Consider the following 27,588-nt stretch of genomic DNA (forward strand, 5'->3'; position numbering starts at 1 on the left):
GTGGTTCTTTCGTTTTACGAGTAAATTTGACAATGCGCATGCCTGTTATCGATCGCTAATCACTATGGTTACGCCTCGGGATAGAGGTACGACAGCGACTACGACGGTGACGACGACGGCGACGACGGCGACGACGACGACGACGACGACGACGGCGACAACGACGGTGACAGCGATCACCCTGCATTTGTTTCACGGTGAGTTTAACGAAAGTTTAAATAATTGATTCGATATAATTGATCAAATGCAAAAGGGGATAAAGGTGATAAAAGTGAAGACTTTGAAGAGAAAAGTGCATAAGCTGATTGAGTGAAAAGAAATGAAATAAGGTGTAAATTTTCGAAATTTTAGTAAAAATAGTTTGATCTTTGTGTGACATCCCTGTTTAAGTACTTGCTGATAGGACTAAAGTGGGGAGACACGTAATCGACATACAGTCCGAAGGAGAAATAATGAGAGAGAAGTAAACTGAGAGAGATAAAAAGAGAAAGAATAAGTGGGGATGAGGAAGAGGTGAGAAAGGAAAAAAATCGGGAGAATGAAGGAACAGGTGAGGGGTGGGCAGAGAAGTAGGAGTAGGAGTAAAACTCAGAGGAAGAAGAGGGGGAAAGGGCTGGTGTAGGGGTCGAAAGGAGGTGGACGAAGGGGAATGGGAAAACGCATACAGGGCTGTTCAGAGTAACATGGAGCGCATCGCGGGCGCAGCGAGAGAGGATATTGACATTTTCGGTCGAGGGGCGCGCATTCGTAGAAGAAGGGGTAGTGGGTAACGGGGCAGTCGCCTCTTTTACCCGATCCTGCAGTATCCATGACTACGCCGTCCGCGAGGATTTCGCGCGAAATACCGGAAATTTCGGACGCGTAATCTTTTATTTTAAATAGTCTGTCAGTGAATTGTCAGGTGTTTTAGATCCTGTTGAACGACGTCAGTTATTAGGTCGACTATCGCTTATTGTTTGACAGGTGATCGTTTGCGAATCATTTGCTTTCGAAAAGGGTGGATACCGTGATCTCACACCCCGCTACTACGATCGCGGTAGCCCATCCCTTCTTTGATTCCGTCCCTAACCCCTTCTCATCCGTTCGTTTATCTTTCTATCTCCTACTACAGCATATATCCTTTTCTTCCTTCCTTCACTATTCGTTTCTCCCTTTTTTTCTTTCTCACTGTCATTCTACTTCCACCTTCTTTTACCGTCAAACATAGAACGTGTTCGACATCTTCCGCTGTGGCGAAGATACCGCCAATGCAATGGTGAGTTTTTTCTCGTGACTAAATCAAGTCGAAATACATGAACCTGTACAAATGAGTAGGCGACAAACGAGCGGACACAAGAAGATATGTGTACTTATTTATCTGGGCAGAGTAAATGTGTGAGAAAAAGAGACTGAGGAGGGAGAGGGGGAGCGAGAGTGGGGCGGTGGAGGGCGAGGAAGGAGAATCGTAAAAGGAGAAAGAACGAAAAGCATACGATAAAGTGTATTCAGAGGGTGTTCAGAAAATGAGAAAGGCTAAAAAGGACCTTGAATAGAAGAGTTTCTTGTTGAAAGTTGAGGAACGAGGGGCGTTGATTAAACACCAAACAGCAAATGGGGATATCCTAGCTGGTGCAATGTTTACTCGAATTCCACAGTGAAATATCTTCGATTAGGCGGTGTCGGTCTTCCTTTATTATTCGATAACATGATTAGTTACTAGTTACAGTGACATGTGCTATTTATCGTTAATTGCGTAATGTTTTTAAATGTAATGTTAAATGTTAAATAGTTTCGAAATGATATTTTGAGAAGCATTTTCGATGGTTAATCAAGATTTACTTCGAGCTGTAGTGTCCTTTTTATTCATATCGTTAATTGTCATTCTATTTTGTTCCAACACTTATTTACCGGATTAACAGACACTAAATATATTCATCTAAAGGTACATTTACCTAGCTGCTTTTAATTGTTCCTAGTAATTTCGCGATCTGTATTTTTATTCCTGTTTGCCGAAATGATTGCGTCGTATTGTATCAATGCCCAAAAGCTTGTATGTATATTGATATTTCGTCGTTTTTGAAGCAAAAATGGCGCTACTTGTTATTACAAATAGGTAGGTATAACTTTAATAGCGAACAGTATTGAGGTAAACCAATATTTATCCACACAGGAAATAACGAATATAAGTATAACAGAGTAATGCGTATTATGTAGGTGAAAAGTCTGTATCGGTTCAGTAACCCTCTCGGCAACGCCACCCCTATTATTATCCGTAACACGTCCACGCAACACTTTGTTCCGCTTCATTCACCTCGCTAATGTCTGTGCCGTCGTATGACACTGTGTCATCGTAATTATTTTTTTTAAGTATCGAAATAATTTGAAGCAGAGAATATATCATCTTTTGCATATAATTTTTAAAGATATTTGACCAAATGCTTTCTTTTTATTAGTAATTATGTAACTGAATTGTAACATTACGCAATTTTACTATATTCTAATGTAAAGCTTGTTTCTCTCTCTCTGATACTGTCCAAAGAAACAATATCGGATTAAATAAACTTGAGGTTAAAGTTAAAGGTGACTTAAAGTTAAAGGCTGATGACCGACACAGAATCTTCTCCTTTTCTTCTCTTTTTTTGCTTGTTTCACTGACAATTTTTAAATTAATATGATACAATTATTATATTTCCAGCGATTATGTCAGGGGCAAGCTGATAAACTTTTGAACACCTGCAATGATGTGACAATAAAGGTATATTCTCCTACATCCTTTCTCATATCGCGGGGTATTGTCCCTGTTACACAGTGCTTCCTAGAATAGAACAAGAGAATGAAATAAAAATTATCATCAACTAAATCGATGATTAATGAAAACGGTGCCAAACGTCGATAGACAAGCCAATCAACGTGAATATACAGCATCTTGATATTCCGATAAACATCGATAATTAGGGAGCAAAAAAGGAACAACAAGAATAAGAAGAAACGAGGGGTTGACCACTGACTGCAAAACGCACACAACAGAACAGGTTGATTAAGATCAAATCTTAACGAAGGAAACACAAACAGACAAGGAAAGCACAAAGAAGGAAGAAATAGTGGTAGTTGTTAAAAAAACAGTAAATTGATTATTCAAAGATTGCGTGAAAGAAGGAAGGATTACAGGTGGTATAAGAGAATAACAAGAGTAGAATGGGCAATAAGTTGTCTTGCAGTTGTGCTCCTCTTATCAGAAAGGCTTATCGTTACGAGGATTCACCATGGCAGGCTGGCGCGAGGGGCGGAATGGGCGGCAGCGGAGGTCGCAGGGGTGACACTGGCCACTTGCTCAGGTGCGGAAGCTTAAGAGAAAGGAAGAGGTGCGCATACCATACCATTCAACCATTCAACCACTCCATTCGACTCCATTATCAGTCTTTACATTTTAGGAAGGCTACTTACTCATGAAAACACATTGCTCCTTCTCATTTAGCTTCCAACTCAATTATCCACATGTCCCCATATAACACATACATACACATTTACATCGAATGCACTATTACTTGTTTTCTCCTCAGGTAGAATATATTTATTCGAACTGTTTGCTTTTACATTGTCCTTTTTAAGAGAACTAATCACTATCTTTGTTTCCCTGCTGTATCTATGTAGCAGTAGCGTGTACTTTTAGCCCATAATGCGCATACTGTTTCTTCAATTTGAATTTTAAATAAGAGCGCGCAATATTTCGTGAAACTGAAGATCTTCTCTTTTCTCCTCTCTGATACTTGAAATATCCTCAAAGACTATTATCTATTGTAATAATGTTGATTAAATACGCGTTTAATTAAATTGTTCTACCTGAGATTTTCCTCTTTCATTTGTTTTCTTCGCTCTCTTCCATTCTTTTTTATTTCTTGTTTATTTGTCTTTTTACTGTTTTCTCTCTGACACGCACATATGTACCTATATTTACAATCATCTATATACGTATTTCGCATCAAATCACTTTCTCTTCCTTTCTCTCTATTCTGACTTCATTTTTTGATACATATCCTATTTTATCTATCCCTGATCTTCTGTCATTTAGTTGCCATATCGCCCATTGTCTTAGCTGAAATTCTACTTAATCATATTTCTATCTTTTCTAATATCGGAGACACAACATATGATTTTCTACTAAATTTAAAATTAATATCGTAACATAAATCTTTTGGAGGATTTTATAGCTATACATATAATTTGACAACTATGTCAGATCTTAAAAATGTATAATTCGTTTTTGAACATTGTTTAATCATATGCTGTGGTCAGTTATACATTTCTGTAGTTTTATTATACTTAAAATTATTATATACTTTCAAACCAATATAATTTTAGAATTATTTAAAAATTCTAACCATAAATGTTATTGATACTTTGTTAATATGAGTAACACGTTCACTTTAGGATATACATGCTCTTATATGAGTTAATCTTTTCTTGCACTTTGTCCATTAAATTTCGTCATGCTTATATGACTGTAACACATTATCTGTTAAATTTAGGACTGTATTGCATGCACATTGCAATTTATGCAATTATATTTGATACAGTTATTATTGCATTCTATTTCAAAAGAAAGAAATCGTGCATAATAACGCTGCACAAAAATGATGATAGTGGGATCGCGATACGTTGTAAGTTTAATTTATACAACAAAACATGCACATTAGCTGATACTTTAATTATTTACGTTATTGACATGCATGTCTCTTCAAAAATGAATTGAAAATACAAATATGCATCTTGTACTCTTTAATTTCAGAACATAAGAAAAAGAAATGAAAAGCAAAAGGGAAACGACTAAATTAAAACCGTAAGAAGTGAGAAGAAACATTCATTGATATAGCCAACTCCAGAATAATATAGGGATGATATGTAGAATATTATAGGGACGATATATAGAATATTATAGGGACGATTTAAATCTTGGACTGCGTTAAAGTTATTTGGAAATAAATATTTTCCTTACAGTCTTTTATTTACGATATTAAGTTTCTGCTATTGCCTGCTGAATAATACAGTTGAAGTTCAAGGACGCGAAAACTTCTATAGCACTACAATTTCATTCTTTGCTTTCCGACCCGCTTTGGATATATAAACTTACTTTATCTCGAATTATTTGCCACGTGTTTAGGTGCGTTATTTTACCTGTATAATTCCGATTTAAACAAGGCTAACCTCTACAATTTGAAATTTATCTCTGTAAGTCTTAGATTTCTGCATCATGCGCGTATCCCTCACACCCAAGTTATATATAATATAAAGTAAATTATCATTTATTTTCGTAAATAAAAAATTCACCTTCGAAAATTAATCTTTTTTTTTTCAAATTGTCACAATTTGAAAAATATTATTCCTTGCACGAAATTTCTTTAAGTTTGTTAAATTCCCGCTTGTTAAACTTTTCTTATTCGAAAAATTCGAAGATTCTGCTTCTTTCCTTGAGATTCAACTTATTGAGATTCAACCGTAATTGTATTAGTAAAAGTTAATTAATTAGTAGTTACCGAGGATTAAGACATATCCTTTTAAAAAAGACAGAAAGAAAGAATTCGGAATAGACATCTATTTTTGTCGTTGTACACAAAAATGTCTTATATTATGTATTTCGACACTCGAAATGTATAAACTTTTTAGCTTCCTGCTAATTTCGCAATCGCGTTACATACATATATCTACTATATATCAAAATTCAATATTAAAATTCAAATATTTAAAAAAACGGAGTTTTCCTCACGATTAAATGCGAAGTGTAAGTCTGTATTCTGTAATAATTGATTAACGAAACGAAACAGATGTACACTCTATACGATTATCTTTATTCAAACCGATCTGTTGAAATTTGTCAAAGACATTCACCTGACATATTAGTTTGATTTCTTCCTTGTAAATTATTCATGTACTACCACGCGCTAAAAGGTGAAGCAGAAGATGAAGAAAAAGTAAAAAAAGAAGAACAAGTAGAAGAAGAGGAAGACGGAGAATAGAGAACGTTATTTACAATAGTAGTCATACCATGTGCTGAATAGATATTTCTACGCTGACTGATATTCAAACATCTTGTTCGTTTGAATTGTTTTTGTTCGTTTCCTTTCGGTAGTAATCCGTTCGATATATCCGTTCGATATATCCGCTCAACAAATGTTTTTACTGTGTTCAATTACAATTTAGCAATAAAAATTTTTAGACTATGGGCCGAAGTGTTCCATGTAAGTGCCAGTGGAGCAGGGACTGTAAAGTGGCAGCAGGTCTCCGAGGATTTAGTTCCTGTAAATATCACATGCATTCAAGATTCGCCAGAATGTATTTTCCATATTACCGCATACAACAGTCAGGTGGACAAAATTTTGGATGTACGATTAGTTCAACCAGGTAAGATCATTACTTGATATCGTATGAAAGACGATAGACAGAAATGTAACTTATTAAAAGATAATTAATATTATTCTAGGCACACGTATCGGACAAGCATCAGAGTGTTTTGTTTACTGGAAAGATACAATGACCAACGATACGTGGGGATTGAATTTTACTTCTCCAATAGATGCTAAACAATTCAGAGAATGTTGCGTAAGTTTATAACGAATGTTCTTTTGTGCGGTACGCATGGAATCATTTTGGACATTTTCATAAGAACAGGGATCGGCATTAAGTTTCATGGTATTCGAGTCATTTACAGTCATTAGTTAATTTTTCGTACAGTCACCGTCGTTCAAGATTTCAAGGAAAGCGTCCTCTTCTTACTCGTTGAAGCTTGAACCACCTAACAAACAAAAGATCAAAACCCGGAGAAAGCCCTTATCGACACCGGCATCACCGAGTAGATCCAGGGAACCTCAATGCACTTGTATGACCCCAGAACAACTTGCCAGGTTTCGAAGCCAAGAAGCTAGATATCGAGGCTTTTGTGGTACGATATATTTGTTAAGTTGTATATTAATATATACGTAAATTAATTTCAAGATTGCATAATAGACAAGTAATCTACGGGAACGAAAAATTTAACATACTTGTGTTCATGTAGAGGCGCGCATGTTTAATAGATTATTAAGTTAATTATTTATATACTGACACTGAGCTATCTACTTAAACGTCAATTTGCATTTCGATTTTTTACATGATATATTTCTGTTTATTTTACTGCTATTCTGTTATACATAATCCAGGTACTTCTACGCTTCCGCGAACTATGGCAAGATCCACGGAAGTTGAAATGACACCAGCTCGTGATAAAATAACTGCAGCAACATCCAGTGCGTCCCTCTACGACAACGTTAACAATGCGAATGTAACGCCAGGAAAAACACCGAAAACAGGCGAATCAAAGCAAAAGGAGAAACAAAATGAAACCTGTCAAACTACACCAAAGACGGCAAACGTAGGAATCGAAACAGTCACCGTTGGATCACAGGTAAGTTGTACAATCATTATCTATGTGTATATTCTTATACGTATATAGAATGTGTAACATCGTAACATACATGTACATTAAAGTTAACATTCGATTCAAACTAACGATAACTAACAAAATGAAGTAACTACTTATAAGTAAGTAAGTAATGTACGAGTAAGCATAAAAGTAAGTGAAATATAAAAGAAAGTTAGAAGAATAAGTTGTTTCTGCTTGATCTGAATTACAGATCGATAGCCCGGAAGAAAAAGGCGCTGCAGTTTCTCCGAAGAAAGGTCAGAAGCAAAGTCAAGATTCGTCTACTCAACAAAATAGTACTGAAATGCTAAAATCAGAGGGTACACAAGCCGGTGGTACTTTACAAAATAAATCTTTACGAAAAGAGCAATTACATCATACAAAGTCTGCTGATTATACAGACTTGGAAATACAAAATGGCAATATCTTCAACATAGTGAACAATAATCACAGTGGAAAGAAATCAAAAAGTAAGAGTACCGATGATATGAGAATTGAAAATGCACAGAACGGTGGAATTAGTTTAGATTCGAATACCTTGAAAAGAATGCTGAAACCAATGTCGAGTATCGATAGTCCTGTTACATCCCCAGAGATGACCAGAAAGAGGCACAGCCATCATAATTATCATTACCACCCAAGCAATAACAATCAGAAATACGTTATGCAAGAGACTGAAAATGAAAATTGTGCTCATCTATATCGAGTACCATATAATAACAAGTTCCAGGCATCTAGGAGCGTGCATGACATGGGACGTCAGTACACTGGTACATACGATAACAATTTCATTTACGGTCCGATACATGCATTTTTTTTCACTTTTGTTCTCTCGGATTTTAGTTATATTTTTTTATTTAACTCGTTTCATTTACAATTTGGAACTTAGTGGGACACGAAATTCCTTTTTACACATATACATACATTCATAAATGTACGAGCGTATGTAATTATTTATAATAATATGAAACTAGAATTTCGGTGATCTTTCAATCTCTTATCTTATCATTTTCTTTCCAAAAAATATTTTATTTACTATTGCGAATATATGAAACTTCTATTCTTTGGACTGTTTGCACGTTATTTATTTATATGGATACACACACACATATATATATATATATCTATATATATATTCTAACAGATATATATATATATATATATATATATATATATATATATATATCTGTTAGAAAAGAAGTATCTCTATCGCGTATTAATTTAATAGCGTAATTTTTATTTCACACTCAAAATAACGATATTATGTATAACTATATTTAAATGCATTACTTATGTATATTTCATTTAATTGAAAGAATCCATATTTTTGTAAATGATTATTCATTAACAAGAGTATAGTGTCAAGTGCAATTGTTAAACATTATTGTATAATATATAGTATAAGACTATGTTTACAGTAGATGCGCGTTTTGATGAACCGCTATTTTGACGAATGAAACATCTGAAAACCGAAATGCATACACTCGTAAGAATCTACATATATATATACATACATAATTACATATATACATATATACTTATGAACATACATCCATACATGTTCGCTTGCTTTAACGTATCGAATCCGCCATAACATGCATGCACTGTAATGATAGGCTTAGGACCGGTGCAGACGAGTGGTTTGTGGCAACGTCACCACTGCGCCGCTACAATTTGCTGTCGCTTTCGTCTGTCGAATAATGTTATTCTATAACACAGCGGCAAATCACCACGGCGGTGACGTTATCGCAAACCGTTCGCTTGCACCGGGGTCTTAAGGAGAGAAAACTGGCAAAAGAAATGTATTCGTACATAAGCATCCCTGTTTGAAAAGCAATATTGTGTTGACAGAAATTAACTCTGTAAAAATTTTTGAACAAGTAAAAGTGACCAAACAACGGTTCTTTTTATTGGTCGCGACACATACACACGTACACATTTACATACTGTGTTATGTGTTGCGTGTTGCGCAAAAAAATTCATTAAATCTTAATAAACTAGCGGAATTGACCTGAATGCTGTTGACATCGACTGATTCTATGAACTACACGTACTAGTCTTCAGCTAGTATCGTATTGTTCTAAGTGCTAAAAAAAATTGCATTGCATATTCTATAAATAAATAAAGGGGTGCGTAGTTGATTAACAGGGATGCATGGCGCATGTCAACTTACACCATCGAATGAACGTGAACGCAAAAAAGTAACGATTCTTTACGTTCGACAGCTGAATACAAACATCACACCGTTTCCAATTCCTGCATGAAGCACCTGTTTGTCGTAGGCAGCAGAGCCAGGACCTATTTAGATTCGGAACGTAATCGATGCACAGGTGATATGTCGCCGCCATCGGATAATGTCATCTTCGATAATCAGTGTTACGCGACCACGCCAAGTTCGTCGAATGGAAACTCGGATATGGAACAACCGACTCACTGCAGTTCGCGTCGTTGCAATGGTGGTCAGGCGTATCAACAACAAAACATGCAATCTGTATCAACACCTGGTAGTCCAACTAGTAGACTTCTTCTCGAATATGAGATGCATCTGAGGAACACTTTGGCCAAGGGTATGGATGCCGAAAGCTACAGCTTACGTACTTTTGAGGCCTTGCTAACGCAAAGCATGGAAGATTTAGGTGAGTAGTAAACCTATTTCTCAAATTATCGACAAATTTCATCTGTATTATGTACATACATTCTTTCCTTCCTTTTCCACTTTTTATTTGTTCCCTCTCCTTTCCTTTCATTACCTTCACTTTATATGCCTTCTGTGTTTCCTCTATTCCTTTTTCTATACTAAACCGAGCGTCAATGTTGCAGAATTTGCGAAATATATACCGTTGAACATTCAACGTACACCTCACGTTTCACGAAGACGTAAGTTTTATTAAGTATCTTGTTTATTCCTCTTAAAAGTCTTCGTACACATATACTCCAAACTCTACTACACATTACTCGACTTGTTGATTCTGTCGTATTACTTATCCGTATTTAATAATTAAAAGATAATGAATGAAAAGTTGAGGAAATCTTTCGGCAATCAATAAATTTCGTTCAAAGATGAAATTTATCGTTTCATTTTCAAGCAATGTATTTTCTCTATGTCTAACGCATTCTTCTGTATTTTCACAGGTCCCGGTTCCAATAAATCGTCAACGTTACCACTATCGTACCGTCATTGCAATGAAAGACAAAATAGTAAAGATAGGGACGGTTACTACAGCGATCGTAATGAAATGATTAGGGAGAAAAGAGACAGAGAAATTGACCGAGATCGTGGATATCTTAGTGATTATAATTCTAGGTAAATTGTTGCTTTTGTCTTTTAAATGATCAAACTAATAAGAAAGTAGAGAATCAGTAAAAAGTAAAAAATTTGGAAGAATTTCATCTTTTAAGAAAATAGAATTTTATTTCGTTACTTTAAATTTGCTTTTGTCAGCAAATAGATGTCATCTTATTAATTCTTTTCCGAAGAAAACATAGAAGACGATAATCATTTAAGAATATTAGTTTAAATATATATTAAATATTAATATTGTTTAATAGTATATTCTACATATATAATGTACGTTTTCGCGTTAACAGCTTTTGATTATTTTCGAAATAATGAACAACGTAACCAGGATAGTATACTCGTAGATACATAAAAATGCTGAAATTTTAAGATGTACCAGCTGCGTTGGAGAGTCTGCACGTGCACAATGGTTTCGCCACTCTGATGGATGGCAGTCTGGTAGTTCGACACTTGGCTCTGGTGCTTCTAGTTCAATGAATCCAAGTTACGTGGGACATAAACGAGATTCTCCTTGGGATTCCTTACCATCGCTAAGACACGAGGGCAGCCTTAACGATAGCGGATATAAATCAAATCGAACTGATTCTTTAGAACAAAGGTGAATAATTTGCAACAAAACATTTAACTAACCATATAATTGTAAAGCTATGTTTCTGATCATAAATTAAAATCTACGCAATAGATATGAATTCTAAGACGTTTATTCTATTCATTTTGACAATGCATACGTGCCTCTTTGCGCCAAATCGTTAAGATATAACACTTTGTGTGTGTGTTTGCTTTTTCGAATTTTGCAGAGGAACTTTTGATAGACAAGACAGCGTGAGATCGGATTATATGTCCGATCGGGATGGCAGATATGGAATTGTTCAACAAGCTTCACTGGAGAGCACAGACTCGAGAATTTGCTACTTGACGTCCTCAGAGGTGAGTCCCCTAAGTAGTTGTCGACCTTATCACCCTTTTATATCAATATCCCACTTCAACAGTTCACTATTGCTTCACTTAGCTGCACTTTATAAGGTAAAAATATAAACGCAGATACTTGATTAATAACAAACTGACAACAGACAAATAAAATACAATAATTATATCGAGTTAAATTTTATGCAATCAAAAAGGATGATTCGTTTATCGAAAATTTTCGTTACACTGTGATAGAATAGATTGACATATAGTGTTTACAAGCCTGTGTGTGTGCGCGCGCGCGTGTGTGTGTGTATGTACTGTGTATACAGTAATTTCAAAAAGATAGATATATTTATTAAAAACTATAAATCGTATAATTGGAGTAAAGTAAAGAACAGTTCCCTGTCTCGAATCGGATCATTATCGATATTCTTTGAAAGTCATTCATTTTTCTCCTTGCGTATTTCATTTATATAAATTTGATCTACGTGTAGATAATAAATGATCACATTTTCGTGATATTGTATCGGTTGTTGTTCATAATCTGATCATAAAATAAATATAATACGTGTGAATGAATGTATTTTTATAGTGACCAGTTAGAGAGAATGATACGTACTAAAAAAATACGTATCTATTCGTTAAACGTCGATAACCTACTGACCCTGCCTACACATGCTTTGCACGAGTCACCTTTCAGCCTATTTCTATGCATCGTACTTGAACATTGATGGTACACAATGTCGCTTCTTTCCCTTCTTTTATTACTTCGTACTACGATATAACACGATAGAACACAATATAATACGATACATCAGTTTTAGATGAATAGAAAGATGAAAAGAAAGTAACAGATAGGGATTAATTTTGTATTGCTTTGTTATGAACATGTATTCGAGTTACATATGATTTCTTCCTTTCATTATATCATCATCCTAAATGGCATACTCATATAGAAAAACATTCATTTATATATGTAGATGATGTATATAACATAAATTGATGTTTAATGGAAAAATTTAAAAGAGAAAAGCGGAGGAAGTGGACTGATTATATATTTAAATAGTTTTTCGAATACCTTCAACGTTATTTTGCCTTCGTACTTATTACAACCGCCAAATTAAACTTTATTATCTCGGATTTTATTTCAGGCGTGTGTGTATGTAAAGTAAATATATATGTATTACCTACACCTAGAGATTGATAACGCAAGCATGTCAAAGCAAGGCTATAATTTTTTTAATATCGATAATTACAATTGATTATGTTGCATCGTATTTGATGCTTCTTCTTCGTAAAATGCGCAAAGGAGAGCACCGCTATTTTCGGAACGTATTCTTTACTTGACTAAAAGTTGTAGAAGTAGTAGCAGCAACGATAATGGCGGCAATAGCAACGATATCAGAAACGGTAGCAACAGTGGCAACAACAGCAGCTAGTACCGATATCTACGACTCATTTTTCCCTACAGACTACTTTCCACTGCGCTTTCCCACCCGCTTTCTGTGCTGTCACCCATTTTCCCATTCCAAACCCCGACGGTTCCGGTCTCTTCGCATTCCCTTGCCAACTTTTCCTTCCCCTACTTCTACTGCTATCCCTACTACTCCGAGTAGCCTGACTACTCTGACTACCCCGACTACCCCGACTACCTTGACTACCCCGACTACCCCGCTTACCCCGGCCCCCATTTGGCCTCCACAGAACGAGCGAGCGAGCGAGGTATTGATTCCCCTCGCGGTAGCAGCTCCACTTCTCTGTTCTCCAGCGCCCCAGTCGGGAGCAACTCACGTTCGTGGCTGCGGCCCACTAATTCACTGCTCGTTCGCGTAAAGTCAAGAAGTGAGCTCGATCATTATCGAGCTCAGCGAATAAGCTCAGAGAAATCAGGATCGATTTCTCTGGTCACTAAAGTGGTCATTTCGTTTGCTCGCTAACAATTAGCGGTCGGTTCTCCAAGATTCGGAGGACCAATACCGTCTGGAGTCTGTCCAACGGAATATCACGCGCATTTCACAATGAATGGAGATACTAGTGACACTTCTGAAGATTGGCCGTACACGCAAAGTTCTGTTATCATACGTTGTTGAACAGGAAAACGTTTCGGTTACTCGCACAAGATCCAAATCGGTAGTGAACAAATAAGATTTTCTCAGAAAAATATCCGAACCCGCGGTTTGCTGTGTAGCACCTACACAACTACACAGCTACACACCGAACAACTCCACTAGAAGAACTGCGACGGACAAGAATATTTTCGTTGGTACCTCGTATAGAAATTTTCCTTCTGGAAGAATCACATTTAAAACAATCGTTCGACACGTGCGGGCTCACGTGCTGTTGACAAAGAACAACTACACATCAAGTTCTTCGACTAGTTTTAGTTATTCATACATACATTGAATGATTAGATACCTGGTATATTTATTACTTTGATTTCCCTGCTCCGTTTCGCTTAGCAACGATTTTCCAAAATAGTTGATACATAGATTTATAAGTTAGAGAAATTAGAAAAGCAGGTAATGAGCTAACAAACAAACTCATTCTAACAAATTGTTGTTCTGAAGTACAAAGAAAAAGAAGAGTTGAGCTGGAAAAGAGAAGAAGTGTAGAAGAGAAATATGGATATGTATAAAGAATACATAAAAAGGATAACGGAAAGGCAACAGATGTATGCGGATGAAAATAGAAAGGAAGAATAATTTCGAAAAGAAATAGAAATTTTTAAACTGAGATACGGTATTTGGTGTTCGAATAGAATATCTGTATGTATATATAAAACGCTAAAGAGAACGTGATATTGAGAAATGCAACATATTTTTATACAGAGAGTTCGTTTCTATGCATATATTGCAAAAGTATTCTATATATTTACCTTTGAAACCTATCCACTTACCAAGAAAAAGGAACATTTTTAGAATAATCCTTTCGGTTTATTAATCAACCCCGGGATTTGATTATCGCTTCTTAAAAAAGATCGATGAAAGTATTAAAAGAAAGAAAAGTCTTATTCAAGAGAGAAAGGAGCAGAGAGAGAGAGAGAGAGAGAGAGGGAACGTTTCTTTCTGCATGTACCTTGAAAAATAAAATCAAATGGAAGGATGAAATGGGCATCCCTGTTGAAACATATGCATATAAAAAAAACACATAAAGTACAAGTTTACGGTATATCCGCGAAATTGTCGATTTTCTAAAACAGATTCTTTCTAGTTTTACGAAACAGAAAATCACATAAAAAGGATCCTAGTAGTGATCTGTATAGTGCAAAAGCAGTTTGCCTTAAGTAGAGATTATAAATGTACAAATAATCGGAAGATTTTCATCTTACAACGGTGGTATTATAATATTTTCTCCTATGTAATGAAAACGTAGCGACAAGATTGCTTCTGTCCTTCGTGACAAATATCAAATATATTGTTATAAGGTGTAAAATATTGAAATCGATTAGGGGATTTGCTTCTTTTATTTTCGTCGTTTCTATTGTCTTTTCTCTACATGGCTACGTGGCTCTTACAGGCTTTTGGACTAATGGTTAAAAAGCTCTTTCTGTCAGAGCGATAATCTAATGCTCACAGAAAATGCACAATGCACGACGACTGTGCCTATTTTATTTTGTATGCACATTCGTAATTAACATTTTACATCTATTCAGGAAACTGTTGGAGCCATACGCTGTCACTTTTACTAAAAAGATTGTCCAAATTTTCAACCGAAGGGAAGAATTTATGCCTTAAGCATCGAGTTTCAAGATAACAAGGTGATCAGTTCTTACAATGATTAACGCAACGTTTGCCAATCAAATAATATTCTTTCATGTTTAGAATCGTAAAAGAGAAACGCGATACGAAATGTTCTATAGAAGGATGCTTTTAGACATGTTCGAGCTTGAATCAAATTAACAAAGGAATCCAAATCGAACGGAATCTTTCAAATCTACGATTGAACGACACGTTGTCTATTCTTCCACCGTCCAAACGACAATAAAGGCATCGATGGGGAAAAAGAACGAACAGGTCGAGGTGAACACGATGATTTTGACGAATTCGAATCAGAGTTACTCTTGCTTACTAACTGTTTAGGAAAAGCTGATTCGTTTTCTCTCGTTGATTCGTCCATCTGAAATCTTTTGATTCGGTTCAGCAAAAGCATCAACGTAATCAAGTATATACGATAATGGTAGAACCGAGATGGTCAATCAAGTGCATGAATAGTACCTTAAATCTGTTGAATCCGAGCAGCAGCTACACAGATTTGAAAACACTTCACAAAAGACATTGCAGAAAGTACTTTTGCCTTTGCAAAAGGCACACCATCAGCGTAATATGTATCAATGAAACGAGAAAATTGTATTGGTTTAATTACAAGAACGTTCGAGAAAAAGTCAACTTTGGTCTCGGTGACGGTTACTACTACAAGTTGCTTAGGATCATTAACGGTGCTTTGAACACTTGGGCTCAGCATTACATCCACGGTCTCAGCATTGCCCGCAAAGAGATCATGTTCAAGATAAACGGCACCGCCAAGAAAAATATGAAGCTCCTGAAGGAAGGTTGCTACTGTCATTACCATCCGCATATGACAGCGGATGCTTGCAACGCCGACTTTCTAAAAAAAGTCGTAAGTTTTTGGGCTGGTGAAGGCTTTTGGGGATTACGCGAAAAGCTTCGCGGTATGACAAATTATGCTAAAAAGGTAGAGACACCAGAGTTTCCGCGTTATTATTATAATCTTGTTTTCATTAGTACCTATTATTGTTATCGTAGCTGTTACCGTTATCGTTACTGTTATACCGTCGTTATTACCGTTACCATTATCGTTGCTGTTACCTTTACCGATATATCGTTACGAGAATCAATAACTATGTATACCGACATTGATACACCGCAGTTACTGTATTTTTACCGTATCTTTACTCATTTTTTCCACAATGTATCGTTGTATACGATCGTTTTTTATATTTAAATAAATATGCTAATACGTAAAACGGTAGAACATATAAAGTAAGTATATAACACAAGTATCAACATTTCTGATATGTTAATATTCGTAATTGGTGTATAATATCATTTTTATTCTTACATGAGAAGCATCAGTTCTTATGCTCGTCACATGTTCTACACATCCTTTTGCTGTTTCTTCTTTTTCTTTATCACTTGCTCTTTTCATCGTCTTTTCTACACACATACACACACACATAGATCCTGATTATTTTGTTCCAGTTTGAGAAATTGTTTACGTTTGATTATACGCCAACCCTACTTGGATTGCACTTACGATCGTAATAAAAATTATGTTTATAAATATATATAGTTCGGAAAATGTCAACTTAATATTGTACATTTGAGATTGAAAACGATGTATATACATACTTTCTTGTCATTCCTTTTCATTGAAGTGGAGAAAGTGGACAAATCAGATAGTAATATTGGTAAATGTTGTAGATGTCAGACGATGATAAAATGTCGCTAACTACTGCCGTTAGCGATGACGACGATGGTGAAAGTGTCATAAATTCTCCATATCGAGGAAAACAGACTGGTACCGCTGCAGCTTCGTTCAATTGCACGGGAGCAGTTCGAAAAGCTGGGTAAGCGGAAAGAAGAGCTTTGTAATAGAGAAACATACATTAAGTTTCTAACGTAAATTTAACACAAATATCAAATTGCAGATTTTTAAGCGTGAAAAAATGGCTGTTACGAAAGAAGCATCAAATCGAGCTGGCGAGGAAGAGGGGTTGGAAAGGTTATTGGGTTTGCTTAAAGGGAACTACCCTTCTCTTCTATCCTTGTGATTCGCAAGAAAGTAGAGCCATGGAGGCAGCACCAAAACACTTGATTATAGTCGATGGTGCAATAATGCAACCAATTCCGGAACATCCAAAACGGGATTACATATTTTGCTTAAGCACCGCATTCGGCGATGCTTATTTATTCCAGGTAAGCGCGTATTGCGAAACCATTACGAATTATCGTGTCATACACTGGATAATACAGTTTCTATCGATATATATTGCTCGATTATCAATCGTAAGTCCTTTCTTACTTTTATATACTAGGCACCATGTCAAGTGGAACTCGAAAACTGGGTGAACAGCATACATTCAGCATGTGCCGCTGCGTTTGCACGTCATCGTGGTAAAACCGGAACCCTTCATTTATTGCAAGAAGAAATATTTCGCTTAGAGAAAGCGATAGAATCGGTAAGCGGACCGGATATAGCTATGTATTACTTTGCTTTAATTTATGTTCCTTCTGACCACCAAGCGGAAGAGTTGGGGAAAATCGTTTAAACGTCTCTATCGTCTATTCTTTAGGATCATAAACTAAAACACATGGCGGATCTTCAGCAGTCTGTTGTATCCGATGTAGAAACAAAACAGCAGATTAATAATCAAATTGTTCAATGGGAAGAAAATTTGGAGCGACTTCATTGTGAGCAATTCCGACTAAGATGCTATATGGCGAGTTTACAGAGTGGCGAATTACCAAACCCAAAGGTTTGTATCTGTATATTGATTTAAACGTAATAAAATTCTAATAAATGTAATGACTAAATGAAATTTTCGACTATACGCAAATAGTCTGTAAAACATCCTTGTGTGTTACGTTAACGTGCATAATTTATACTCATTATAGACCGTATAGAGAATCGGAAACTTGTATCGACCACCGTGAACCGCAAATAGAATCTTGTAAAACTTCAACGAGCCAGTTTCCGCTAGATTAGTAGGGGCAGCCGATAATTCCGATACGAGAATCACCTCGATTCAAATCTTTTATTTTCTCCGCAGAGTTTATTGACGCACGTATCTCGTGCTACGAAGCAAACATTAAACAAATTAGGAGTCTTTACCGTATCGTCGTTTCATGCTTTTATTTGCGCACGAAGTCCTTCGTTGCTGAATAATCTACTAGCAGGACGAGGAGCTACCAAGAGAAGACCACCGTTACTATCGAGATCCAATAGTGGATCGAGTAGGAGATCCCTTCAAATATCGTCTAGAGATGACGAGAAAACCGTGAAGGTGTATGTGCCGGAAAATCAGGTAAGCGACCCTAATTATTGTTTGTGATATTATATTTAAAAGTATACCAATCTATCTATGAATGTTCGTAATTGAAATAGTTAGAAAGAATATAAAATTGTAACGGTAACTTTGTACAATTGACATCATCAAAATTAAGATAATTTCTTTCACATTTATCTACGTTTCTATTTTCAGCTGGTATCCGTCTTTGTGCGTGACGCTATGACAGTAGAGGAATTCCTTGCGAGTGCTTGCAACAGGAAAAACCTTAATCCGATGGAACATTTCGTTCGTGTAAAGAAACGACGCGACATGGAAGATCATAATTATTTTGTACCACATAGAACGGACATGATAGAAACTTATGTAAGTATTAATGTCGTGTTATATGTTACGAATTAAACCGTTCACTTATTTGTCGATATTTCCTTGACTAATTGAACTGACGTAATCATTTTCTAGTAATTTATTATACATATAATATATATATTCTTACTGCAAAATTCTCTATCGAGAAGTTTGATTTCGAACATTTTTATTTATATGAAAGGCTATCCCTTTGTTTTATTGTTACTAGAAATAAAGTACTATCTGATTTATAATAATGACTAATTATTAATTACTAATTGCGAGACTATTGTAAACGAAGAATAAATGAAGTAATTACATATTTATAGCATATCTAAGTAAATATACATATATTTCAGTTGCACACTCATGAGATCGTTGAAGTTTGCGCAAAAATCTTATATCAAGTAGAGCTACAGAGGAATACTCTTGAACAAATGTGGGGCTTTTCGGTGGAGGCAGAATTAATTGAGAATTCTGATCGGCAGGATGAATTGTGTTGTTACGTTAGCAGGGTTGAAGATAAGAGCGTCGCAATGCAAAATGGTAAGTAAAACGATGCACGCATTTTTCAAACTGATTATCATTGTGAGTTATGTTATAACTGTTATAAATCAAGATTTTTACTAGTATAAACATTAACGATATGGAAATTAAATCAATCAACTATTTATTTTTATTCGTTTAGCATAATAAACACGTATACTCGTAAACTCGAACTTAATATATCATTCTTCAGAGGAAAATTCGATAAAATTACACGTTCGCATCGTTTTCCATAAAACTGCTTGATGTAATATAAATAGGAGATCAGTCAGGCAAGCTCAAGATTCTCTTTCCATCCCTCTTTGATCTAATTTAAGAATGAAGGTGAGATACATGTGGAAACACAAAGTCGGGTGACCTTAATCAGATTTTTTTTTGTCTGCATCTGCAGAATATCTTGTAGAGAGTGACATTGAAAAACATTGATTTTTTGTATTGTACTCCCCATTAACTGAGCAAATACAGATTTATATTCTTTAACGAAGCAAGGCATGCATAATGTACATATTTATATGATATATAAATGATATAAAATAATATATATATTATTAAATAATATATATATATATATGTAATGTCGTAAACCTCGGGGTAATTCAGGTGATCGATTTTGAAGTCTGAAAATCGAGTTTATTGTGATAATACTTAAATGAAGTACAGGAGTAAACAACAATTAGTACCAATCGATAACAGTAAACAATAAATAACAAGTTCTGTGCAATACCTGAAAATCGAGAATCGATTTTCAACGCCCTGAGCTACCGATCTTTCTCCGTCAATCTTCAATGTTTTAAATAATTATTCTTTCTTCTGTGATCTTGTCTATCTCTGATGTTGCTCTCTATCCGTCCGTTTGGGAAATGAATGTCTCTCAAAATGGCTGCCCCTAAACAAAGAAAGTCACTGTGTCTGTGAAACAAAGAAAGTCGTGCTGTCCGTGACAGAGAAAGTCCCTATTACACTTGTACCCTAGAGAGTTTACGTATATATAATATAAATAATATAAAATCATGTTTTAAACATTATAAATTATGCAGCGCATTTTAATTTTTGTGTATTTTTCAAAATTAATAATGATAATATGTATTCTTATTCTTTTTTAATCATTTTTTAAAAATTACACATGTTCCTTCGGACTTCAAATTAAACTTCTAACGTGATACTTTTTTATTTTGACATTTTTCAGGAATCATTAAAGGAGACGAGATCATGGTAATTAACGGTGCAATAGTAAGCGATTTAGACATGATGTACTTGGAAAGTGTGTTGCAAGAAGAAGTTGGTCTATGTATGATGATGAGATCTTCGCGAACTGAACCACCAGATCTTACAGGCATAATGAGAGTCACCGATGATATAATCGAGAGTTTGGTTTGCCCGCCACCACCTTCTGATCCACCGGTTATAAGCGAAGAAATGATTTCCGGTTTAATCGTTCCAGCCCCCGGATGGAGTAAGGATTTTTGTCTACTTGAACAGTTTATTTTCCACTTTTTGTTCAACATTATTCCATATTTTCTTCAGTCCCTTTCTTCTATTACCCCTCTCTCTCTGCTTGTAATAACTTTTCTGAGAAAAAATATTTAGGATATACAACATTATTTTATTTTAATTTTTATTCCTACTGTATGCATTTTCGTACAATAACGGTAACGTAGCAGTAGCAGTAGCAGTAGCAGTAGAGTAGCAATAGTAGTAGCGAAAGTGGTAGCGGTGGCGGTAGCGGTAGCGGTAGCGGTAGCAGTAGTAGTAGCAGTAGCAGTAGCAGTAGCAGTAACAATACTGGTAGTAGTAGTAGTAGTAGTAGTAGTAGTAGCAGTAGCAGTAGCATAATAGTGATTCTTTCCTTTCTTAATAAAAAGATTTTTAGTTAATTTTATCCATACTATAAAGCGTCGAATTATTGTTACAAAATATACAGTATTTATCTAATAATTTAATAAAATAAAATTAACAAATAAATTATTATTACAAATATATAATCTGTGCATACTCATATGTGTATGTCGGTGAATGTAGGCAAAGAAAGTATCGCACAGGAGTGTACGTCAGCAGCTCACATGGAAAATGGCAAACAAACATCTCGCACAAATTCATTCGAAATAGAAAACTTATTGAAAACCGCCGAACAAGTAACTGGTATCTGTCGATCACCTGGTGAAACAAGAAAATCTAGTCCCACTGGAAGTGTTGTTAGTTCTCATTCTCAAGCTATGACGCCGAGTCGGCAATTAAGCGATGCTGAGAAATTGAAGAAAGTTATTCTAGAATTAATTGAAACTGAACGTACTTATGTGAAGGTGCGTTTGATCACAACTTATTGTGAAATTGTATTTATGTGACGCTTTACTTTGCTGCGATCCTCAAACTTTTATATTTCAATCTCGTTCTCACGTTGACAAATAACAAGATCTATGAAAATGTTTCGCATAAAATTCAAGCAAAGAATCATGCATGCTAATAAAAATTTAGTCATATTTTTCGAAACTTGAGGTATTTTGTAACATTAGAAAAATACAATCGACTCGAAAATGACCAGAAAAATGCAGCAGGGTTAAAATCGAATCTCAATCTCAATCTTAGGGGATTTGCACTCTACATTGTGTAAACATATGATACATACGTATATATAATATACATATATTGTCGCGTAAAATATTTATAACTAAAATAGGTATTACATTACATGAACAAATGAAATACTTTTTCAGAACTTAAATAATTTGCTGGAGAACTACTTAGAACCCCTTAAACGCGAAACATTCTTATCGAATGCAGAGATAAACGCATTGTTTGGGAACATACAAGAGATTGTTACATTTCAACGACAATTTCTACAAAATCTTGATCATGCGATCGAGATGGAAGCTGATTTCAATAATTTCGACCATCCTAGTCAATTTAAGGTATGCAATATTGATGATCTGCAATAAGAAGGTTATACCTTTGCTATCTATTGTATTTATTTTATCGAATATTTGTATGTATGGGTATACGTGTATTCCTCTTTACCATACATACGTACAAGTATACACATATACATACGTATGAACAATAATGTAAAAGAAGTACGAAGTAAAAGATTTATATGTATTTGTATTGTACAATGTGCGAATTATCTATATTTTTTTCAAAGGGTGTCCTGTTTTCTATTGGAAGTGCCTTCTTATATTATGTAAATCATTTCAAGTTGTACAGTTCGTTTTGTGCTAGCCACTCAAAAGCACAAAAGGTTTTACATCCAAGTGAGTAAAATTCCGATTTTCTTCTTTATTAAAATCTATCTATACTCTATTAAGAAAATGAAGAAAAAAATGCTTTAAATGAACTTTTCTTTATTTTCTTTTATTAGATGAAGGAAACCAAGCTTTACAAGAGTTCCTGCAAGCGCGCAATCCAAGGCAGCAACACTCGTCGACTTTAGAATCATACTTGATAAAACCTATTCAACGAATACTGAAATATCCGTTGTTGTTACAACAGCTTCGAAACCTAACTGACGAACGAAGTGAAGAGCACCAGCACTTGATCGGTAAACGAGACAATTATTATAAATGTTTGTCTCTATATAAATATATACAAAAACTTGTTAAATTAATATTAATTGTTTATCACGAGTACAGAAGCCTTAAAAGGAATGGAGAAAGTAGCAGAACACATCAATGAAATGCAAAGGATTCACGAAGAATACGGAGCTATCTTTGATCACTTGTTCAGGCAACATCAAAAGTCTTGCAAACAGGTAAATAAAATATAATAAACTTTCAAAGGCATTCCACTTCCAGATTTTATATTCTACATTTTGCATTTTATGCGTATCTTGCAATGATGCTATCTCGCCAGCCGATCGACTTAAGTCCAGGAGATCTTTTATATTATGGAGGGGTCGAATGGCTCAATATTTCCGACTTTCTTGGTAAAATCAAGAAAGGACTGGAACTGCACGCAATGTGTTTTGTGTTTAAGTCTGCTGTCGTATTCTTGTGTAAAGAAAGGTTGAGACAAAAGAAGAAGCTTATGGTAATTTTTTTATTTTCTTCTTTCATCTTAAAAATAACATAAAAATTTATTTATATGTATACTTATATACAATATATATATCTGGACACATATCATAAATTTAATGATATTTTGATCAGGGGGTATCCACTAAAGCGAATTCCAGTGAGGTAGAAATAATTCGCTATCAAGTATTAATTCCTGTAACGGAAGTACAAGTTAGAGCTAGTTCCGCCAAAGATATGGAATCTCATTTCCTGTGGGAATTGATCCACTTAAGAAGTCAATTACAGAGAAGATCGGAGAAAGTATACGTGCTTTCTAACAGGTATCGTCTAACGGTATTTCTTCTTGAATTAAAAGTTTTAAAACATACACGCTTTGCCCTGAACCACCGCATCATCCGACAAATTTACCTGCATTAATTTGTCGCTACACATCATTGTCAGGTACATTTTATATATGTATGTATATATAAAAGTATGGTATATACTTTTTATTGTATATACGCGTGATGTATCATATGCTATACTACTTAACAAACATTTTCATATTACGTTACGGGCGCAGTCAGCAGGGTGTGCGTAATCGGTCTTGCCCGAGGAATGTCAGTATTATACACTGCTGACTGGTGAAGTCCGAAGAAACAATTGAATAGCGAACGACGAACTATTAATTGTGTTAATAAGATTAACACAAAAACAACTTAGCGCGACGCTGCCCACATGGATTTATTAATATCCACATATTTTATTTCAAACCTGGCAAAGTTCGCAAAAAGATAATAATCCCATCAAACTGCCCATCAAATGGTGGGCATTGTCAATTTTACTCGTATCATATTGGTCCATGTTCGGAATTCGAGTATTTTTTAGGCGACGGTATGTAATGCTGACATTGGTTGGGTAAAGCCGATTTTTGTATACCCTACCAGCTAACGATTTCTAGAGCGATTAGAATCGAAATTGTACGTAATATGTGTAACATTTATACATATATTACCTTTATGTATTTCCTTAGCACAACAGAATTCAGAAATGCATTTTTGAGGACGATACGTCAAATTATTCGAGAATCGGTTCGAAATATGAGTATACCATCGACGAAACAGAACTTGAGCCAACCACCGATTACTATTTCACCACGAATGTCAACTGGACATGTTGAAAAGTTTGAGAAACAGTCGGCAAGCCAGGGACAAAATGGCAGTAACAGTAGCGCCGTAACTACCGGTACGCTATCGAAAAAAACGGTTAAACCGCAAATATTGCCAACTTCCCATAACGTAAAACGAAAATATAGCCAATCGAAGCAAACGGTAGAGCATGAAAGCTCCGAAGATAAAGATACCGAGGAGCCAGCAGGCGCAATCAATCAACAGCAAACAACATTTCGCTCCCGAAGCAAGACTATCAGCGATACATCCGGTGAGATTTGTTTGTTATGACACGAATATAATTAATTTTTTCTTACGTGAATGGAGGATTCTGAGGAACGTTATTTTTAACGCACAGGAGAGGTGAAAGTCGAGATGGATTCAGGAACAAAATCCGAAGGAGAAGAAGATTCGCAAGCTTTTTTAGGTGAGAAGAAGGCGAATTTGGGCCGCACACCGAATCATTTGACTTTGAGCACCACTTCAACAATTTCAGCAGGAAGTACGGGTAGTCAGGCGAGACTGATCCAATCCTCTCATCAGCCGGAAAATTATCAGCCGATCGCAGTCAAGGAACTTGGTAAGAAGTTCATATTCAATCGAATAAGCATTCTTATCTTAAACGAGAGGTCTCTCATTACGTTATATGGTCTATTATATTGTACTTGTATACATGTGTATACTATTTTATGTATATATTATTATATATCTGTATTGAATATTACCTGTTGAAGGTTCGCCGATTTGGAAACCACGGGAATTACCCTCGCTAGGAGAGTCTACGACGTTGCCACGTAAGGGTAAGTCGGCCAGCGAGTTTGGGGATATAAGCTCATCTCATAGCGCCTCCCGAAAGTCTCTGATAGAAATCAATAATTGTGCTCAACAATCTAACTGTAATAACCACGTTTAAATTAAATAGATGTTAACTGATTGACGAACCATCGAGTTAAGTTTAAAAACCGTGCAACAGAATAAACCAAATAACTACTCAATTACCGTGTAAACTGTAAAAACTAGCGCTCGCTTGCCGCCCACGCGGAATACTTAATTAAACTTTAACACTACGCGTTTCCCTCCTGCACATCTCCTTCTTCTCGTTTCGTCTTCCAAACGCGCTACGCGTTATAAAACGTCGTTGGTGCTACTCCTCTGTACAACGAACGATATTCAATTGTTTGACAGGAGAGAATCTTAAAGAAGGGAGAGAACTTTGCTTTTAATGGGAAACAAGCTTTCCCACGAAACAAACGGCGAATGTTTCGGTACGTGTCTTATGCGCAACTGGTAACAATTCCAGCGGAAATCGTACTTGGACTCTTTTCTCCGTTCTTTTGTCAACTATCTTTTAATCTTTCACCTATTATCGAATAAAGACGCGATATTGCTATTCGCTGCTACCATCATATTGTAATGAAAATCAAACGTTAATTGTATTAAAAAATACAAATATCACGCATACACTGACATGTACATACGTAAATAAGTAAGTACATACATACATACTTGTGCGCGCACACACGCATACACGCACGCACGCATATATGTAGACTGCATAGATATACGTTATTCAACCAACAATATTAACAGGCAGTAAACGATTTTAACGAATACCGCAAGACACTCTCTCTCTCTCTTTATCTATTATTACTACTATTACTGCTACTGCTAGTATCATTGTTACTACTATTACAACTACTACCACTTACTCTTATTACTACTGCTGCTACTGCTGCCGTTGCTACCACACTACTTCTGCAATTATTGTTGCTGCTGGCTCTTCTGTTGCTGTTGCTGGTGCTGTTGCTGGTGCTGCTACTACTACTGCATGCTTGTACTACTACTGCATCGTACAATGAAGTAATTCTTCTTTAAAATATTTGGGTGAAAATTAAGGATTAATTTTTAACCACTTTTAGGTTAAACGTAACTATTTTAACCAATGTAAATGTAACTATTTTCATGTTTTTTTCTGCGTGGACGGCAATGCGATACAACGTAATAAACTCTGTATATAATGTAATATTGACGCGATCAATATTGTCATTCTTTCGTTATAGGGAATTTTATTTTTAATGTTACTTAAACTTTATTTTTAATGCTACTTAAACTAAATTAGGATATTCGACGCTAAAACTATAAGGATGAATTTGTGAATTTGTTGATTTCTGGATTTGTAGGTTTGCAGGTTTGCAGGTTATTAGCTTAGTGAATGACAAAGAGCGTAACGATACGCGGAATGGTATCGGATTGATACCATTAAAGAAAATTATTACGGTAATATATATGCGTTTAAACTTAAATGTACCACTAATATAATACAGTTCGCAATCAGTGAAACAAGTGTCTGCGTGAAATACCGTCGAAACATCGATATATAAATATCACAAAAAGTAACGATATTTGACGCGTAACGCCCTGTTATTGAATACTAATATAAGTTAACATGATATCGAGGGATAAATACTTGTAAATTAGAAAACAGAAAGTATATCTATATCTACATATATATATATATATGTATGTGTATATATATATATTCAGAGTAATTCTCTTGCTAGTTAACTCGAAGGAAACGTTGCTTCACCGCAGTGATAACGCCGTGTCGGTATATGTGATCTGTCACATTCATCACTAAAAGTCAATATCGGCACTGTGTTAGTGCAGAGATGGCTATGTGTTGTATATATGTAAAATGAAAATGAGAGTAAATGATCCATAGAGTGATTAGCGACGCTGCTTTTGAGTCGGCTAGCGAAAAAATCACCCTGTACATATACGCGTATGCAGTGGCGTGCAAAAATATTCAGTCATCATTTAGAACAGAATAACTTCTTTAAAATTAGTTCAAACGATTTGACTTTTCTTGAGAA

The 27,588-nt window shown here is 35.5% G+C and overlaps 1 protein-coding gene across 10 annotated transcripts; it reads left to right on the forward strand.

Annotated features, from left to right (window-relative positions):
- The first annotated feature begins 61 nt into the window (after positions 1-61).
- On the forward strand, positions 62-27,049 carry LOC117242198. Of its 10 annotated transcripts, none has more exons than XM_033508675.1 (31): positions 62-197; positions 2,675-3,341; positions 6,191-6,375; positions 6,455-6,573; positions 6,706-6,913; positions 7,170-7,414; positions 7,644-8,202; positions 9,715-10,068; positions 10,253-10,309; positions 10,565-10,736; positions 11,101-11,328; positions 11,528-11,657; positions 17,081-17,226; positions 17,308-17,575; positions 17,695-17,838; positions 17,953-18,135; positions 18,430-18,684; positions 18,862-19,032; positions 19,374-19,560; positions 20,747-21,013; positions 21,580-21,860; positions 22,272-22,466; positions 22,697-22,805; positions 22,913-23,092; positions 23,184-23,302; positions 23,404-23,580; positions 23,700-23,887; positions 24,580-24,986; positions 25,074-25,142; positions 25,212-25,295; positions 25,450-25,710. In XM_033508675.1, the coding sequence occupies exons 2-31, from the start codon at positions 3,175-3,177 to the stop codon at positions 25,626-25,628; spliced, it is 6,033 nt and encodes a 2,010-aa protein (XP_033364566.1). In that variant the 5' UTR covers positions 62-197; positions 2,675-3,174; the 3' UTR covers positions 25,629-25,710. The 10 variants fall into 10 exon arrangements, with proteins under 10 accessions (XP_033364566.1, XP_033364567.1, XP_033364569.1 ...); XM_033508676.1 differs by having other exon boundaries at positions 25,215-25,295; XM_033508678.1 differs by adding an exon at positions 15,802-16,331 and having other exon boundaries at positions 2,675-3,314; positions 11,528-11,673; positions 25,074-25,295.
- Positions 27,050-27,588: the final 539 nt, after the last annotated feature.

Source organism: Bombus vosnesenskii, unplaced genomic scaffold (assembly GCF_011952255.1).
Source record: "Bombus vosnesenskii isolate JDL3184/JDL3185 unplaced genomic scaffold, Bvos_JDL3184-5_v1.1 scf7180000016265, whole genome shotgun sequence".
Classification (NCBI taxonomy): domain Eukaryota; kingdom Metazoa; phylum Arthropoda; class Insecta; order Hymenoptera; family Apidae; genus Bombus; species Bombus vosnesenskii.